General features: G+C 43.8%; 1 protein-coding gene across 10 annotated transcripts in view; it reads right to left on the reverse strand.

Moving 5' to 3' along the window:
- The window catches only part of RASAL2 (RAS protein activator like 2), a 191,423-nt gene that overhangs the window by 35,524 nt on the left and 135,657 nt on the right, over positions 1-20,242 (reverse strand). For all 10 annotated transcript variants that reach the window (XM_063342802.1, XM_063342804.1, XM_063342803.1 and 7 more), the window contains one exon: positions 7,250-7,359. In XM_063342802.1, coding sequence (XP_063198872.1) covers positions 7,250-7,359 — 110 coding nt within the window. The remainder of the gene's footprint in view (positions 1-7,249; positions 7,360-20,242) is intronic.

The following is a 20,242-nucleotide window of genomic DNA, read 5'->3' on the forward strand; positions in this document are numbered from 1 at the left end:
ATGGTGCGGCCTCCTGTAAGGAGATTAGGGGGGGCGGCAGAGGCTGCTCGGCAGACGTGGCAAAGGTGACCTTTCCAGAAAGAAAGAATTCCCTCCTCTTCCTTTCCTACAACGAGTTTAACAAGACCCGGACAGTTAAAGACAGCGGGAGAGAGGGAGGCATCTTCCAAGAGTGCCTCCCAACGGCCTTTGGGGACAGGGCGAGGGCAACGGCAGGCACACACAGCAATCGTACTCTTGCCTCCACATCGCACCTTGCAAGTTACATCTTTTAGCAGCATCAATTCTGCTTCATTGCTCTTCTAACTAGTTAGCTTTGAACGGTTTGTTTTGTTGCAGATCAGCTGGAGCACGGCTAGTTTTGTTGACTCAGGGTCCTGGGGCAGAGGAACGTCTATCTCTTCGAGCAATCCCTTGCAGTTACCGTATTTAAAACGTCTCAATAAACTGATTAAGTGGCTTAGAATTGTCACTTTATGTTCCACAAACACCACAGCAATGTCATAAAGTTGTCGGTTAGATGCAACCACATGCATTTACAAACACAAGCACATGCATCTGTAAGCACCATGGTATATATTTCATCTATTGATAGATCTGCAAAGCAAATAATTGACTTGTGCCTAAATCAGCAGCATCCCAATCAATGTAGGCAATAATTATACAGAAATAATAGTTCTCTGCTGCTTTAAAGCCTCATCTAACATTCTGAAGCTGTAAGTAACGATGAAGGAAGATTGCTCGCTGGCTTCCCTTTAGCACAGAGGCACAGTTAATAAACCGATGCCACTAACTTACTTCCCAACGCCCAGCAAAGGGGCTGGATTAACGGAGTCTTTCCTGTATTAGGTAGGAAGCTACTAGTAAAACGAATATTGCTCAGAGTCTCTGTGAAGAGAGAGGTAATCCCAGAGAAGCAGATTACTGTAAACAGGAAGATTGCACATGCAAAAGGTGGGGGAAGGGTTGTTTGTACAAATCTGTTTCTGTTAAACAGCTCCATTAACAACACAAATCCTGTTTTAAATTATAATTAACCTCCGACGATCAACTTTTTTCCTGTTGCTTTTTCTATCTACTACTGCACACACACAGATTGCAAAAGAACGACACACGAGTTCAGAGCAAATAGTTACCAACAGCACCAAACAATTCTTACACAGGTATTCGCCATAATTTCTTTCCAATAGGAAAAGCAGGTGGAGGAGGAGCAAGTCAGGGAACATTTCAAACCTCTCGCCTCTTTTCACTCGCTTTGGAGCGCTGGTCTTCAGAGCTGCATAATTTCCCAGCCAATGCCCCAAACCATTGACCTGGCAGCAGCATGCAACTCCTACTGAAAAAGATCTCTTCAACAAAACCATCTTTCTGGCCCAACCCCAAGCTGACCCCGTCTCCTTGCACACCATAATTCAGTAATTTTCCACTACAGGGAGATCTCAGTTGTAAGCCGGGAACTAGAAACCTCTGGCTTTCAGTGCCTGCTTATGGCACGCAGCAGCCTACTAGTCAACTTCTATTATAAGCTACTGTCTATAAGGCACATAGGATAAAGGGTTAAAATCTTAATTGCTCTGGTTATGAAGCTCTCCTGCTGATTTTGACCTATTTAAAAGCCAACCTACAAAGCACAACAGACTTCAAATTACTCAGCTTACCAGGGAGAGCACTATATTGCTTGGAAAACAAGCCTGTGGACATCAATAAGCCAAAAGATAAAAAAATAAACGTATAGAAATGAACTCCCAAGGAACAGAATCACATAATCTGTTTCCTTTACCAATGAGGCGTGAAGGCAAAGAATTCTGAAAAGAGTCTGTTGTTCAGCCCGAGCACCCGGCTAAAGCCATGTCTCTGCTGGTCTTACGTGAAGCTGTATGTCTGCATGCTTCAAATAATTCCAGCACCATGCCCGCGCGTTCAGAGATACTCCCCGAGGTCAGAAAGTTGAATTCAATACTTAGCCACTCGCAAAGTCACAGGAGAGAGCTTGGCCCGTAACGCAGTGAACTTTCTGCCCAGCGCTGCTATTTGAAATCCCAGCCCTGCTGAACTGGACCCCAACGCCGGCAGCATCCTCTGCAGTCCAGGTGTGCTCTACCCGTGCTGCAGCATCGGGTTTCCCTGTGCAAGCGTTCATTTTGTTGGCACCACACCCCGCTCTGTTTTCCAACTGCCAATTAGCAGAACATCCTATTACTTGGTCAACAATTCTACAAGTCTAACCAGTTTCATTATTAATTTTTTTTTTTTTTTTTTTTTGAACAGAAACTTAAGGCAACTTATTTAGGCGCAAGTTCTACTCAGCTGCAATTAAACGCTGGCTTTTTCTGAGCCTATTGCTTTAGCCTTTCATTGAGATTCTGGTCTTTCCTTGCAAGGCCCTACCCAAAGCCTCATTGTCTGAATCCCAGATTTGCAACGCCCTTCCCTGCCTGCCTGCGCTCCCTACAGATCCCAGCTTGTCTAACAGACACCTCATACGGTGCAGCCAAAGAGGCTGCTGAATTTCACAGTGGTAGCATCCTCCTCACTCTACTGTAACCATAGTCTCTGCCGTTAACGTTTCAAATTCTTTTGTTTTGCTGGACCAGAAATGCTTAACCTATTCAGTTTCATTTCACTGCTAAGCGATTTATAGGTGAATGCTACGTGGAAGACCCGGGGGGTTTGCAGGAAAGCACTGGCCATTAAGAAGTGTGTTTTCATAAAGGGGTCAAGGGAGCTTGCAGGTGTGACAGAGCAGCCTAGCACCGAGGGGAAGGTTTGCGACAATAGGCTTAACACGGAGGTCTCGTTCGGTTCTCACTGAAAGACAAACAACTGCATGAGGACTGAAAAAACTGGCTGAAAGAAATACGTTCACCAAAAGAGGAGTGAGACGCCTCTCTGGAAGCAAACCACTCCTCCCCTTTCCCCATACTCCAGTATGCAGATAGAAACAGATATGCTGAATGAATACAAGCCCCGAGTGAGTCAAGCCTTAATAACACATTGTGTAACACGGATTTTTATCCTTATGTCTAAATCAGGATAAAAATCACCCACCTTTTTTTTTTTTTTTTTGAAAACCACCACTAAATCAGAATGAATGAATATGAAAAATACGGCAAGATTTGCTTCTGTTATTTATATGATCTGTGCTATTTTCATACTGTAAAGGAACTGGGAGGGAGGAGCAAGAACTTACCGAAAGTAGAAAAAGCTGTCATTTGAGCAGCGATACCGTTTCACCATGAACCCCAGAGCCATGGCTACCCGCTTCCCTGCAACCTGCCGGAGCCCATTCTGAGCAAGCATACAACCGATCCTGCGCTCGTCTACGACTATCTGATAATGCCATAAAATGACTTTTAGTAAAGCAGGAGGATTCCCACGTGGCAGTAAATCCCAACAGGGCAAAACCCTCCCAGCTGTCCTCAGAGCTTTATTGCAGTCGCCGAGACCATATGCAGCCAGTCTCAACCATCTTCCCTCTCTCACCATAAACAAAACTGAGGAGAGAACTGTCGGTCCACTTGGAAACACTCTCAAATTCCTGGCCGCAAACCGAAAATATTTGGTCTCTCCTTCCAAACATAATTTTCCTTAAGTCTTTTCTCATGGTTTTTTACATGTTTTATATATTACTGACACTGAGAAAATGTTTAGAGACAAATGTGTGGCTTGAAGAGCTCAAAGAATGCAGTGGGAAACAGGCTAGAAAAGCTGTGAAAGATGATATGGTAACATGGTACCAGAGAGCCTCATGGCGAGACCTGTTGATCACCTGGTGAGATGCTGTACTGGCCACACCTCTGACAAGCTTTGTTCACATCTGCCACGCGTCGCAACCGAGCAGGGTCTAAGCATTCTCACGTTAGCGCCTTGGGAAGACAAAGCATGAGTTTTCAAGCAAAACAGACCGCCCAGCAAACAACCTGAACCTGCAGCAATAGAAGTGATGCGGGCTGAGAGGCTGTGGACTCACACAGGACACCTGGATGCTGACCCACAGTGGGCTCGTTTCTGGAGGTGCACTGCAGGGCTCTCCTCTCCCCATCCGCTAACCCAGTCACACCGGCTTGGCCCATTGCTTATCTCCGTCCTACAGTACTCCCACGTCCTTTCTATTTTAAATCAACTCTGAACAGACAGCATCCATCCTCTGTCACCATCGGGAATGGCATGCAATGTTACGCCATCCCAATCCTCTGTCACCATCTGGAACGGCATGTAGTGTTACAGTATCCCAAGTCTTGATGTGCACCAAGATAACTAATCTTTAGTTTTAATTTTATAGGTATTTATCTATAAACAGCTCCTGTTTCTTAACAGGATGCAAACACCTCAAAAGCATGAGAAAAGCAACATGACAGCAGCCTCTATTTCCTTCTAATCGTTGCAGGGTTTTAATTTATAAAGGCGTATGATGTGTCCCTGCCCATGGCAGGGGGTTGGAACTAGATGACCTTTAAGGTCCCTTCCAACCCAAACCATTCTGTGATTCTATGTTTTTTTGAAGGCAGGGCAGAGTATCTGTCAGAGCAAGAAAAGGTAGATGCTATCAGTCAGCCTGGCCCTGAAAGCCTGTATAACACCATGACATCACCCAGCATCACCTGTTTAAAATGGGAAAGGCCTGACTCACCGGGAAAGTTTTTACGGCAACAGATCGAGCCTCATACAGACAGCAGGGAGAGGAGAAGGTGAGAGAATGGCAACTCCCTCTCATGAATTAAGAGTCAGCTGCTACGTGTTATCTTCTTTCACACAGAAACAGTTGTCCCTGACTTGTCCCATTAGAAAAATCCCAAACAACCGCATAATTCCAAACACAAATCAGTCTTTGTAGCGTCCTTTTTCCTCCAGCCCACTTCCTTCCAGCATACTAATCTGTTCCTCATCTTCAGTGCTTCATTCCCACATGGTTTCCAAGTTGTTTTTCCTGCTATTCTACCCACCAATTGCATTTTTCAGGCACCCTTAGATACAGAGTGAAACATATGGGAGGGAAGGGAGAAATCATTGGCAAGTTTCACTTTACAGTGGAACTGAATTTCCTTTATGGTTTGATTGATAAAATACCATCAGAGAAGTAGCATCCCTAACCATAAACTTTTAAAGTTGGTATATTCAATTGGCACACTGTCTGATTAGACCACAAATGCAGAGAACTCCATTAAACCTTCAATCTTTCCAACAAAAGGTAACAACAAGGTTGACTAGAGATGTCAAGTCCTTCTTGGAAGGACAGCCTATCATCAGTTTTTTGACCCTCACCTGCAGCATGAGGCTTCAGCCAGCTTGAGGTGAGGCTCATGCTTTTGAACGGCAATATTCATTTGTGCAAAGATTTATCTCCAAATAAACTCCAGCTCAGCTTGCTCTCCACACAGCTTGGCTACTCTCAAATGATCTCCCTTGCCTCCAAACACCTTTGTTCGCTTCAGCACACACACCTCTGAAAGGAGGAAGATCACATGGACTGGTTATCAAAAACGCTTTGTTCCATCAGCAGCAAGTGACCGTATCGAGTCACAAGACCCCCAAAACACTGTCCCCTCTCCTGCCCTACAGACGCAAGATGCACTGCTATATGGCTAATGGAGCAGGCCAAAGGAGGAGGGTGACCAGATCGCAAGTAAAGAGCAAGCACCGGCTTGTCCCTGTCCCAACATCCTGCACACCGTTGGCTTCCCGGGGCTCTGTCCCCCAAACCTCTATGGGGACTCTGCCACTGGAACTTCTCAGTTCCTTTGCTCCTGGATCCTCCTTTTTAAATCCATGCCAAGGAGACTTGAGAGGACTGACAGAACAGACCAGCTATGCTTAACGCCATCGCCACATGCACTGGATTTTATGCTTTGCAAGCAATCAGGGAAAATCCACTTTTCATTCAGGTCTAGTTGACTATTCAAGCCCACACTGGCTGGGAGTAGAGGGGGATCCGGTTTTAAAGGGAAGGTGGCTTTGTTGGGTATAATATCCTGTCTTAAACCAAAGCTAAATTTATTGGCTTTCCCAGAAGGTTAGCATTTCTCTTACACTGCAAAAGGAAATATCAGTCCACATTCACCATGAGCACTACGTTAAGGAAAGACAAATACATTACTTAAGGCAAAGAGATTTTTTGCATTACCAAACTTCAAGCAAGGCTGGTTACAAACAATGGTAAAATTAACAGGTACTTTATCACATGGTGGCATTATTTAACATGCTTATGTTTGTGGAGTCGCTTGTTATAGACACGTTGCAACTCCCTGAAAATAGGGATTTATAACAAAAGTTGACTCAAAACAGACAGGGTGGACATTGCTATGACTATAGGAGCAACATCATCCACATTTTTAGTCATGTTTGGCAAGGGGCAGCTTTTTCTGTAACTCCTGAAGTTAACAAGACTTCTATCATCTGAAGCCTTGCTATCTCCATGATTTTATGATGCTGCTTTTCAGATGGAGAAGATAGCACCATTGATTGAAGCAGCACAGCGTGACAGATACAACTAATGAATTCAACTCAGCTAAAGGAGAAGGGAAAATGCACTAAGCAACGTAAAAATCACAGAAGCCTGCCGTGGCCTTAAGTACAGGGCAACCTATTTTTCACTCAATCTGGTTCTCCTGCTGGGCTACTGTGGAATGTAACACACAGTAACGTTTAATGAAAGCAATCAAGAGACTACACAAATAGTTAGGAAAAACTGTGGATATGAGCTTTTGCTTGCCTCATATGCAACCCATCCCCAGCTTGAATTGCCAGCCAGAAACTAAACAAGCAAGAATATGCCAAATGGAGCACTAAGATGGTCAGAAGTGACTGAGTTTTCCAGTTTTCTGAAAAACAGACCGTCTGTTCATTGTAGTAACACTGCAGTAACTATACAATCAACTGCCATGAGCAAGGATTCTTAATGTGCCTGAACTGCATTGTATGTCTCCGTGCTTTGCCAGCACTAGGCTGAACTGATCTGCTTGCACCAGCATAATCCCTCATATTGGCTCCTGCACTGATCTGTGGATAAGTACTGCATCAAGGCAAGTTTCTCTAAAGCTGAACAAGCCCATGGTTTTGTATCATGAAATTTAAAGTCTGCATCTTATTTGAAACAGATGCAGGAAGAAGTATTTGAGTCCATACGCTTAACCTGAACAATAAATTCCCCTCCTTGCTCTCATTCTGTGAGTGCATATGCATCCTGCATGTAGATTTTGCGAAGTGCCGCTGGATAAGGCAAGATTGTTTTGGGAGATACATTGAACCTTACCTGTCATCAGCATTGCGGAGAGATGGGAGTCGGAAACTCGTGTTCCTGTCCAGCTTTGACTGACTTTTTGTCCTCTTGATGGACCCTTTCAGACGTTTACTGAAGAAGCCCTAAAAGAAGAAGTTGCAGAAGTGAAACAGGGAAACTGGTGCCAGTAATAAATCAATCAATGCACTGTCACCGAGTCCAAACTCAGCAGTGATTCCCGCTGACAATGATTGCAGAACGTGCTGTATTGGGACTCCTCTGAGCAGGAAGAAAGGCAGGGCGAGATTGTCAATGACAGTTCCAGTATGCGATAGCTTCAAATTGCAGTAATTAGCGCAACACACATTACAGGTGCACTTCAATGAATTCCAACTATTATACAAGAGACCCAAAACCCTACAATTACCATTTAATAAGGAGTAGTCTTAGATATCAGTAGTCGTTCCTACCTCCCCTTTACACAACATGTTTTTAATTCTTGGTCAGATTAAGGGTACAAGCTGTTTTTTATTATGAGTTTCTATCGCACTCACAGTTGCACCCAGGTCATCCTCATTAATTTAGATACAGCAGATAAGCCTTACAATAATTTCTGATTTCAATAGTCTCACTAGCCAGAATTGAAACTTTTGAAAGATTGCACATACTAGTGACTTCAGATACCAGTCCTGGTATTGCGTTGAAGCAAAACTCAACTCAAAAACCTGTGATCTAAAAATATTAAATCTTCAAGTAATGTGTCTTCTGAACAACAACTGTTCACCAAACAATCGCAGGCCAAAGACATGTGGGCTGGAGGGAGCCTGCGGGGAACATCTAGCCTGCCTCCTGCTCCATGTGGGTGTACCGCCAACACTAGGACAGCCTAACTCTCACTTTGTCTAGCTAAGTCTTGAAAACCTCTGCTGATGGAGATTTCACCACCTCTCTGGGCAGCTCAGCCCAGTGCTGCATTACCCTTCCGGTGAGACAAACCTTCCTTGTGTTCAACAAAAACCTCCCAAGCAGCAACCTGCAGCTGCCGCCTCATTATAGCATCTGCCACTATGGGGAAAAGTTTGGTTCCATCATCTTTGCAATTCCCCTCTCCATTGCAGCAGGCTGCCTTGTAGCACCCCTTAGCCTTTTCTTTCCCAGATAAACAAGCCCTCAGCCTCTCCTCATGGTTTTCTCCTTGCAGATACTACTGCTGTATTACCAGTAGTGTAACACCAGTACACAGAATCATAGAACCACGGGGTTGGAAGTGACCTCTGGAGATCACCCAGTCCAAGCCCCCTGCCAGAGCAGGGTCACCCAGAGCAGGTGGCACAGGAACACGTCCAGGCGGGTTTGGAATGTCTCCAGAGACGGAGACTCCACCACCTCTCTGGGCAGCCTGTGCCAGGGCTCTGCCACCCTCAAAGGAAAGAAGTTCCTCCTCATGTTGAGATGGAACTTCCCATGCTCAAGTTTGTGCTCATTACCTCTTGTCCTGTCCCCAGGCACCACTGAGAAGAGCCTGGCCCCATCCTCCTGACACCCACCCTTTCAGGATTTATAAGCATTGATAAGGCCCTCCCCTCAGCCGTCTTTTTTCCAGACTGAAGAGACCCAAATCCCTCAGCCTTTCTTCATAAGAGAGGTGTTCCAGTCCCCTCAGCATCTTGGTAGCCCTTTGCTGTCCCCTCTCCAGCAGTTCCCTGTCCCTCTTGAACCAGGGAGCCCAGAACTGGACACAGTACTCCAGGTGCGGCCTCACCAGGGCAGAGCAGAATAGAGGGGGAGGATGACCTCCCTCCACCTGCTGGCCACACTCTTCTTGATGCACCCCAGGATGCCCTTGGCCTTCTTGGCCACAAGGGCACATTGCTGGCTCATGGTCACCCTGTTGTCTCCCAGGTCTCTTTCCACAGAGCTGCTCTCCAGCAGGTCAGCCCCCAACTTGTCCTGGTGCAGGGGGTTATTCCTCCCCAGGTGCAGCACCCTACCCTTGCCCTTGTTGAATTTCATAAGGTTCCTCTCTGCCCAGCTCTCCAGCCTGTCCAGGTCTCTCTGTATGGTGGCACAGTCTTCCAGTGTGTCAGCCACACCCCACAGCTTTGTGTCATCGGTAAACTTGCTGAGGGTGCACTCTATCCCCTCATCCAGGTCATTGATGAATATATTGAAGAGGACTGGACCCAGTACTGACCCCTGGGGAACACCACTCGTCACTGACCTCCAAATCTGACCACTGATATACAAAGGGGTGTGTGCATCTGTACACGTGGGGAAATCACAGAAATATTTCAACGCCTGCACGTTTGATATTCTCCCATAGCCCTTTAAATTACTTTGAGCTTAATAATAAGCATTTTAAATAAACCATACTGTGTCAAAATACTTCCAGGGCTTGCAGACATACGTACACATACATTCTTTGGCATGATCAAAGCAAATACAGAGGTTCTTAAACCAACAGGATTAAGCAACATTTTACTGGCCGAATCTGTTCTGCTCCTTCCCAGAAGAGCTGCACAGAGCCACCGCACCCTGTGCGCTGCCGTCGGGAAATTTAACCAAACACAAGCAAGCAGAACCACATTTGTTAAGAATATTATAGACTGGTCATAAGTTGGTAGAATTTTGGTGTGGATTGAACCAGCAGATCTACAGCCTTACTTTAGCAAAGGTCTAGTGACCGTGACAGCCAGCTGGGAGCAGCCCTCTCTCCCATCATCCACGTTTTGCTGGGATAAAAGTTGAGTATAGCTAATTTTGAACACATTTGCAAGGCAAGCCTCCACGAGCTGCATTTGGGACAGGTGGCAGATGTTGCCCACAGCTGCCTCCTGTAATACAGAAATCAGCAAATTGTAGACAAACAAGGTCTCCTGTACTTTCCTATGCAGAACAACAACAAAGCAAGTGTTTTAGTGCCTCCAGGTGACTCAGCCAGGCTGAAGTATGCGACTTGTTCATCTCTCAGACTCATAAGAATTAGGCCATCACAACAAAAGATGACTTTATCTGTAATCTTTTAGTCTGAAAAATCCCACATCTCTTTCACCTCTTCAGGAAAAAAAATAAGGTTTATCTACGATCGGGCGCTACATAATTTCATGTAGGCTCCCTTTCCCACAAAAGGTTGGACCAGGTGAACTTTTGAGGTCCCTTCCAACTTGGGCTACTCCATATTCTACAGTATTCAGAGGAAAGGGCTATCACTCTCTTCTCATAGCGGATGCCAGATTAACTGTTGGAAAAGACAGCAAAACCCGCATTTGGTCAGGCTCAAGACATACACCGTAAGCATCTCTAAACCAATGTTCCAGTCTCGTAATTGCCTTTATCTTCCCACACTTTCAGCGCTCCTTTTGAAATAAAATGTATCCTCGTCCCTTTGAACAAGCACACCCTTCAACCTCTCTCTGCCTTTCCTCATTCGCTTATTCTTGGTCCCTTTACATTCAGTTTTTCCCTCTTCTTTCACACAATTCACTCCCCCTTGAAACCACACAGTTCCCCTGGGTAGGTGGATTCTCTCTCTCCTCACACTCATTCTCACTCTGCTTAATTCGATGAATGGCCAAGTGAATCCTGCTCAGTTGTCAAGTATAAAAAAAATCCCATCAAATCCACAGTTTCTCAGGCCCACACCCATGGCATCTTCATCAAATACAGCAAGGCGGCCTGTCTCCTCTCTTCCATTGAGATTTGGATGGTGACAGATTACTAAAAGCCCATCCTCTCCCAAATATTTGTGTAGGAAACAACCTGCTCACACGCACGAGAGCCTGACACATGCCTGCCCGTGGACAGCACAGAGAAACTGGGATGCCCTGGGGGATGGTGCTGCAGGGGACAATGGAAGAGGGAATCTGTTTTCTGCACCTGAAGGTAGTGCTGCATTTAAGGCTGCCCTTCAGTTTCTGAGGCTTGCCAGCCAGCAAGCTCCTCAGGGGTAAAAGCTGCTATATTCTCCTGAAATAAGAAATAAAGTGGAAAAGAAAAGGCGTTATATCAAGATACTGCCAGAAAAAACCTCCCACAAATCTACACAGCGTGCTGGGGGAAACAATACTGTCAAAAGGGAGGAACTCAAACCCTATCTGTGTTCCTGCACTTTTCTTGGTCCTGGTATTGAAAAAGTGCCTTTGAAAGAAACCCCTGTAATCAGTAGATGCTCTTGGGGTTCTCTTGGGGCTGTTGCTGGAATTCAAGTAGAGGATGTATAGCACTTTCAAAGGCACCTTCGTATATTCTGACCTCTCAGCATAAAAGGTAACAAACCCAACTACAGGGATTCAGATCTGGTGGACCCTGGCTTCGTTCCAGTACCTCTCAGGCTACTCAAATTGCAAACACCAGCTAACATGTTTTTCTCCCCTTAAGGGCAAATAAGACAAAGCTGACCCGATTCAGCAGGGGACCAAAAGTATTTATATTGAACCATTCCAAATCCCACTTAGAGAGGGACCGTGAATATTCACTTTTGTGTGCGTGCACAATTTTAAATTGGCATTACTTTAACATTAGTGAAACATGTTCTTGGTTTAATTGACCATCATCTATTCCCTAATGATATAAATATGCTATCTGGTCTTAAATAAGGCTATCCAGAGTTGACCATACAGAAATAAAGGGTAAGAACATACTCAAGGATAAAAATTATTCAAACGAAGAGCATACCTATTAGTCATCGTCAAAAGACTTGAAAACATTTGCAATATTTACTCTCCGCACCTTGTTGGCAGTTCATGCGGGGCCAATGCTTACAGATGGACAACCTGGGAGCAGCATGAAAACTCACACGTGCCAGAACTGAGCAGAGCTTTTTGACTTCCATTTGCCAAAGGAAATGCTTTTAAATAGTGAATACAGATATAGAAAAGATGTAGCGATGAAAAATAAACTTCTATCTGCAACACTACCATCTAACTGAGAGTTTTATTTCCTTTTCCTTCTATAGAGAAGAGATCCCTGCCAGTGCTCGTAACTGTTGCTTGTACCACTAAAAAGACAAAACCACCCTTCTTTTCTTATTGTCTAGGTGTTTCTCGTAAATACTTATTTCAACACAAAATACACCACTGTTTGGTTGTTATACCTAAATCTAACGATGCGTCTGAGCTTTGAGAATCGTCACTGAACATTTTGAAAAACAGTGGGAACTTTACTGCTTAAACAAACACCCTCAGACAAAAAGATGTAAGCTTATTACCCAAACTGACAGAAATTATGAGACTATGGTCTCAATAAAAAAAGTACAAAATATTTGGTAGTATAAATTAGCTAGGATGCAATTTGAAAAGATCAGTACCATGTAAATGCAGTATTTTAAGAGGAGTCCAGTGACAGAATAACTGTAGAAGAATTGTGCCTTAACCCTTCAAGAGACAGATTTGATGGTCCGCACCTAATGAGACAAAGCTCAGAAGCACAGGTTTAGGGGAACGGGGATGGAAAGGAGAGACGGGGAGAAACAGAGCGACAGCACACAAGCATGCACTCAATCAGGCATGTGGAATAGGTTCAGAGCAGGATCATCATCTTAGCCGAAAGCATGAAACGCCTGGGTAAGAAATCCCAACGACACAACATCTAAAAATAATTCAATCCCACTGAGAATTCTATTCGTCTCGTTTGGAAGTTAAGCAACTCATCTTTCTCATTCTGCCAAGAAGAAATTGCCACAGGAGAAGTGATAAATTCAACAGGTTTCTGTAACTCTCTTCCATAGTTGAAGAGGGAAGAGGTAAAGAAACTCTGACCCCCAAGTATTTTAAACTCAGGGATGGTTGTTGTTCCGGGCAGCTTTGGCTTTAGGAAGTGCTTTCTCCGTACCAAAGATGACAACTGTCTGTCTGTAATCTCAGTAGAGCAGCACATGAACTGCCCAACAAATTCGAAGACAGCCCAAGTATGAACTACTCAGCTCTGACTATTGCTCCCTACAGACGCCCCAGTTCTTCATTTTGGAGAGATGAGCCCATGCATAATAAATAACAATTGTCTTTGTTGTTTTGAAAGTGAAAGGTTAGTTCAGCCATGAACTAATAAAACTATATATAACACAAATTATCCATTGATCAAATGCAATGGTGCTAGTGGAAGCTTCAAAGCATAAAGCCCAGGGTAAAACGGGCAACAATAAAGGTTCATCTTATATACTGTGGTTTGCAGAACTGTTACCTACGTTAGGTATTTCTGGGGACAAACACGTTGCCTTTTGGAGGCTTGCAACGCATCTTGAACATTTATAATTCTCAAGGAGGAGTGCTAATGCATTATTAATAACAGCAGGTGGGAAACTTCATTTACAGAGCGATGAGACTTGTTCTCTCTGAGGGGTAGGATTGGATGGGTACAGAGATAACACTTGAGTGACTATGGGTGACAGCAGAACCGATTCCCAGCTACTGTGCGGTGTTAGTACATGGAGCATTTTATTTCTTAAGTTGCTCACAAGCAGCCATCAAGAAAAAAAAAAAAAAAAAAGTAGCCAAGTGAAAATGCTCTCCTATGCCAGTAACGTTGTAAAGCTGTGGGAAGCAAAGAAGCAGGGGAAGATAGCCAGGTCATAAAATGGAAAGACACAACTGGCGGGATATTCCAAGGATGAGGAGCAAACACGGAGGAGCTTACTATCCCCTGTAGAACAACAAAACCCCAACATAACTGGCAAGGAGGGGAACTTTCCTTATGATCCAAGGAACACTCATTATTAAAATATTAGCAGTGACTGCCTTTGAAAAGGCTCTCAGCCACTCATGAGGCAGAAAAGCAGATGCAAACAACTACATGTACACCTTGGTGGTAACACAAAGAACAAGACAGTGACTTACAACAGTCAAATTCCACCATCAACTCATCGAAAAAGCCTAGCACTAATGTCACTGAAGAGGTGGTTTGTGCGCAGGCAGACAACAACAAAAAACATATTAGAATGTATAAAACAAAAGATAAAGCACAATAAAAGCAAAGTGGTATTATGTAAATCGGCCGTAGCTTTCACACTAATGCACCGCTCTCTTCTGATCTTCTCATCTCAGCAAGAAAACTAGAACGAAATGAAACTCCAAAAGTATAAACTGATTAAAGGCAGACAAGAGGGGGATTTACAACTGATAGGTTTTAAAGACCAACTATTTATTTTGGAAACAAAAGCAAGAAGGGATTACAGATGTATAAAACAAATAGAATGGAAATTAACTAAGCTCTTCATGCGCCCTGTTACATAAGAAAACGGGGGCGCGATTTAACATGAGAGGCAGCACATTTAACTGATTGTCAGGAGACCTTTTCTAATGCTATCTATAAATCAGCCCGTAGAATGCTCTACCACAAGATATCATACAGACAATTTTTTTCAGCAAGATTAAAAAAGGATTATGTGTTTATATAAGGAAGAATAACATATGTAGCTGCATTAGTCAGGTTTAAAAATAACAAGAGTGAGCAATTATCGTGCTTCAGGACACAAGCTGATCAACAGCAAGGATCAGGAAGATATTTTTCCCCTGATGGGACAGCACTGCAGATTTGGCCAGATAACAGTTTCAACTTTCCAATGAAAAACTGTCAGCTGCCACAGGAGGGATGCAGAATAGGATGAACAAGTTTAAGACCAGTAATAAGAAAACCAAGGAAATGGAGAGGATTCTGCAACACGAACACACTGATAATACATCTATTAATAAGATGTATCATAAGATTGCACGTACTCTGCATGATACGCAAGTCAAAAGTACTAAAGGAATCAAATTTCCAAGTCACTGGGAATCATACTAAAAAATTCATGAAGAAACAAGAGCTACCCAATAGCTGGGGAGAACTACATCAGCTTTTCAGACCCCAGTTCAGCAAGGTGTTTAGCATGGACACGAGTGGGAGCAGAGCCTGGCTGCCAAGCCTGGCTGCCTCCATGGGAGCTCTCCACATCGGGCACTGGCGTAAGAAAAGAGCATCCTTAAAAGCCCGTATCCAGGAGTTAAGGAATAAAGGTCAGAAGTCTGTCCAGAGAACAACAAAACAATGGTGATAAACAACAAATGTTACAAGAAACAGGTTGTGAAGTCAGAGTGTTTAATCAAACAGAAGTTATTGGCTGCAGCTGGTGGAGTAGGTGGAGAAGTGATGGCCTCCAGCCCACCTCACCCTGATTCGAGTGGCTGCATCTTTGTCTTTCCCTCATGTCAGGGAGGAGGCAATAATTTTCATGTCCCCGGCTCTTTATCATAGAATCATAGAATCTTCATGGTTGGAAGGGACCTTTGAGATCATCGAGTCCAACCAAACAACCTACAATCTCTGCCACTAGAGCATGCCCTGAAGTGCCACATCTAGACGTTTCTTAAACACCTCTAGGGATGGTGACTCAACCACCTCCCTGGGCAGGCTGTTCCAGTGCCTGACCACTCTTTCAGTAAAGTAATTCTTCCTAATATCTAATCTAAACCTCCCCGGCCACAGCTTCAGACCATTTCCTCTGGTCCTGCCATTATTCACCTGGGAGAAGAGGCCAACACCCACCTCTCTCCAGTCTCCTTTCAGGTAGTTGTAGAGGACAATGAGGTCTCCCCTCAGTCTCCTCTTCTCCAAGCTAACCATGCCCAGCTCCCTCAGCCTCTCCTCATATGACTTGGTCTCCAGACCCCTCACCAGCCTGGTAGCTCTCCTCTGGACACACTCCAGCACTTCTATGTCCCTCTTGTACAGAGGGGCCCAGAACTGAACACAGCACTCGAGGTGAGGCCTCAAGGCGCACAGCCAGCAAGCAGCCCAACGCTTCAGAATACCTTTTGATAATACAGCATACGTACTAATTAGAAAAATTAATGGAAATGAGCTTTGTCAAAGCTAGTAACGCAAACCTGAGAACTGGCTGCAGGATACCTAAAAAGAGTAACTATGACAAGCGATAAGGTATCAAGGCAGAAGAAAGGGTCCAATGGGATGTGGTGGGGATAGTGGTATGGCTGTTTCTGTTTAACATCTTTGTTAGTGACCTGGAAGAAAAGTTAAACAGCACACTAATTACACTGAGCTATATTAAATTAGGAGGTGAAGCAAGGGCCAGGGAGGACAGAGAAATAACACAAAGGGTTGTGAGCAATTAGAAACTCATAACACTCCTGTGCGTTATGAGGAGCGAACATAAAGTTCACTCCTGTGAACTTTAGTATACCAGAACTTGGAGAATCAATTAAAGGGAACTAAAAACAGAAGAGCAAGAAAAGTGATAAAAGGGCCAGAAGGGCTGATTTGTAGAGGATGCATTAATTAAACTCTGCACAACTTGACTAAGCCATGATTTGGAGGTGAAGAATAGAATGAGTCGGTACATATTTAAATACTATTAAACTGAGGACGACTAGAATATGACCAGTGTTTAAAGCTAAATAGCTCCCCTACATTAATTGCAGGGGAATCAGATAAAGTCAAATTTACAACAAACATGAGAAAAATGTTCCTGCTGTTGAGGTCCACCAGACGGTGCCACAGACTGGATATACCCATCATCTGACTCAACTCTAAAGTTTGATGTAATGAACAAATGTGCTTTAGCAGAAAGATATTGTGAAGGTTATAGAGCCTATGAACAGTATTACCCCAGAATAAAAATACAGATGAGAACTTGGGGAGCATCCTGGACACAGCCGATCACCCGTTTATGCCTTGTGACACAAAATATCTGCGGAATAATAGCCGGCTTACCTAAGCCATCACATCACAGGCAAATGACACAAAATAAAAGCAGATTCAAACAAATGTGTTATGCTAAGAAGAGCGGAAGGAAAAATGCTAATCTTAACAATAGGGAGGACAGATTTGAGCACAGCCCGTTTTTCAGGAAGGAGTGCCACGATGCCTCGCATTAATGTAAATCAACAATTCCATCTCTGAGCTGGCGCTGATGCAGAATTAAAAATATGTACTTGTATGCCGTCAGGTCACGCGGCCAGAGAAGATCAGACTTGTCCTAACCTGGCAGCACGAAGGTAGCGGAGCAGTGCTCTGGAAAAGCAACAATCTTGCTGACTGCATAAAAGATGAGGCTGGGCAGCCGCGAGATCTCATCAAGCTTTGACCTTCACTTAGGTTGGCTGCACTGTCTTCTGTTCCATTTAGCAGTACTCTTAAAGAGCAAAGAGGCAGACAGTATTTCTATAGATCCAATTATGCTCTTGACTAGAAACAAACCAAGGAAGGCAATCTGTAAGTATCAGTCTTCCCATCATATTCACACAGGGTTCCTATAAAAATAATTTTATTTACTTCGAAGATTGTGTTCTGGCTTTCCTACCTCATTTGCACTTGTTTCTTTGCCTCATTCTCATAATTTTTTTTTCTAATAGCCAGCAGACATGGATGAATCATATATTATTTGTAATAACAACTCACTAAAACCCTACCCCAAAGAAGCAAAAATTGGAGAGCGCTACGCGAGTCTGAAGAGTGGTTTAGCAACTCCTCTCTGCTGCAGGAGGACTGGAGACTTTGAGTATCTCGTATTTACCCTGGTCCCTCAAGGCCAGTGGCAGAGCAATGAGAACACGCTCGGGTGCCGCAGCGCTACCGGGGCTCAACAGTGCAACAGTAGGGAACGGGATGCGCTGAGACTGAGACGCTCTGCCAGGACATAGTGTGTGTGGGAAGGGAAAAGCTGGTTTCTCGCCCACCTATGCGTCACGATGCCTACTCCTAGCCAGTTCCGTCTGCTTTCCTATTTGTTCAGTCAAATAATATTCATTATTAAAAATATGACTTTTCCTATATATGCGTATCTATAAACGGCACACATCTGCCCATATGAGAGAGGACACACACACACTTTCTCATGTCCATTTTCCTACCTTTCGTGCCCTTCCGCTCTCTCTCAGTATTCCTCCCAGAAATTGTCAAATGGCAATTAACACCACTGAACCTAAACAGAGACTAATGTTTTAACTGCAGACAAGAATATTTGGGGAAATGGGGAAGAAGAAGAAAGGACAAGCACCAAGAGCTCTTATCTGTGTAGGTATGCTTTGTGCCGTGCATCAGCAGAATTATTCCCCTTGGGGGGAGATAGCCAGAACAAACACATTGCACATGCTGGTCCACGTAGAGGTTAGTCCCGAGAAAAAGTATAACTACTGAAATTCTACTTTTCACACAATAGTGAATTCAAATGTATGTCTTTTCCTCCAGTGCACAGGCAGTGTGGAAGGTAGGAAGGCAAATTTCCTGAACTTTACACGTCAGCCCCTTAAAATAAATCCTTCATTGACCACTGCCACTGAAGAGACTACTTAAAAAATGTCTCGTCAAGGAAATGTTCGCTTAAAGGCCATTATGCTGTTATGAATCAAAATTCCAGATGCTAAACAAATGCCAATTAGCAGTATTAAAAAAACAGATGCCTTGTTCTGAGTGAGTACCACTGCCTGGTGTTTGAAAGGAAAAAAACCCGCACAGAACATGCTGGAAGCCACTGTCCTATTGAGAAGACAGCTTTTAAATAGCTTTTCTGAGAGGCAAACTTAAAAAGCTGTAAAAGCAACTTATTATGAGAGTCTCAGCATAATTTTCCATCAGTATGGAAGAAGGTTAAGCTGTCCCCTGCCTTAAGCTGCTTTCTGTTAGGAATCCAAGTAGCGAGCAGAAGAGGTATGGCACAGAGTCAGGTCCACAGAAAGAATAACTGAGGCAGCGCTACACTGCAGCAGCCTATGGCCCTCCAACCTATCCTGTCGGTGTCAATGTTCGGAAAAACAAAAACGCAAGTTCTCTTATTATTAATTTCCTTTATATATGCAATAAATCCCTGTCAAATAAAGGCGACTTCACACACACAAATTTAAAGCCATTGTAGGCGCCCCTTACATCCTGCACTCAAAGCTCTTCTCAGACCACTGATCTGAGACTTCCACAAGGCACCCAAGTCATCTCACCTACTTCTGAGAGCTGGGAAATTCTTAATATAAATCAAAGGAAGAAATATGATTCCTCCCTGTCTTATCATTCTCCTATTAGATGTGTGCCAATCCCCAAAGTTAACAGGGTATTTTATTTCAGTAGTTTTGGCTTGAGCTCATCTATATTCTTAAGCAATCTGACGTCTAATTGCAGCTTGCTCTTTTTAAACAGATCAAAAGTTGGCATGTTTTAAAACAGGGTGATCTCAGCCCCCACCTGCACCGTAACCTGCTGAAGGAGTAACAGCATATAAATGGGTTATTCGGAGCAAAACCGACAAAGCCAGAAGCCTTGTCCCTATGAGAAAAACAGGAGGATGCATTATGCTCCTGGGTATACAGGTGGCCAGGCAGACAAAGAAGCATAATACCAGCTACACGTGGCACAAATAGCTTCTAGATTTCTCCTGGTTTATGCCCAAGAAAGGCAGCCGTGTACTACTTCCTGAGCTGATTTGGTGGAATCCTAAAAGCCCAATGCACTGCCAGGGAAAACAAGAAACATTCTGCAAAGTTCTTGTTTTGAAAGGGAGAAGGAGCTAAGAAGTATTAGAGAACTATTAGAGAAGAAATAGAGAAACATTAGAACGTTACTTAAAAGATAGGATCAGCATTAAAAGAAATGTAAAAACATGAGGAAGAACGAAAAAAGCAGCATATAAAATAAATAATAGAGATAGTAATCAAACACTTCTGATACGTAGCTTACAGTTGTTAGACAAAGACTAGGACCATGTATGTGCACAACTAAAGGCTAGGGCAATTACTTTTAGATGAAGAGAGAAGACAGAGAATTTCTTATAGATGAAGACGAGAACAGCTAGGACTTTTGAAGGCTCTCAAAGTTCAGAAATCCTCCTGGAACTGTGTGGACCATAGAGCCCAGCATAAAAATTTCAGAACCTGACATAACAGAACATTCTTGTGATAACTTCACATGCAACTAGACCAAGACCCTTTTTTCCCCCCCAAGTACCACCCAGAAAACAGAAGTGATGGAGATAGTTCATAGAATCACAGAATAGCTGAGGTGGGAAGGCTGCTCTGGAGATTGTTTAGTCCAACCGCCCTGTTCAAAGCA

The sequence above is a fragment of the Chroicocephalus ridibundus genome, chromosome 8 (genome assembly GCF_963924245.1).
Source record: "Chroicocephalus ridibundus chromosome 8, bChrRid1.1, whole genome shotgun sequence".
Classification (NCBI taxonomy): domain Eukaryota; kingdom Metazoa; phylum Chordata; class Aves; order Charadriiformes; family Laridae; genus Chroicocephalus; species Chroicocephalus ridibundus.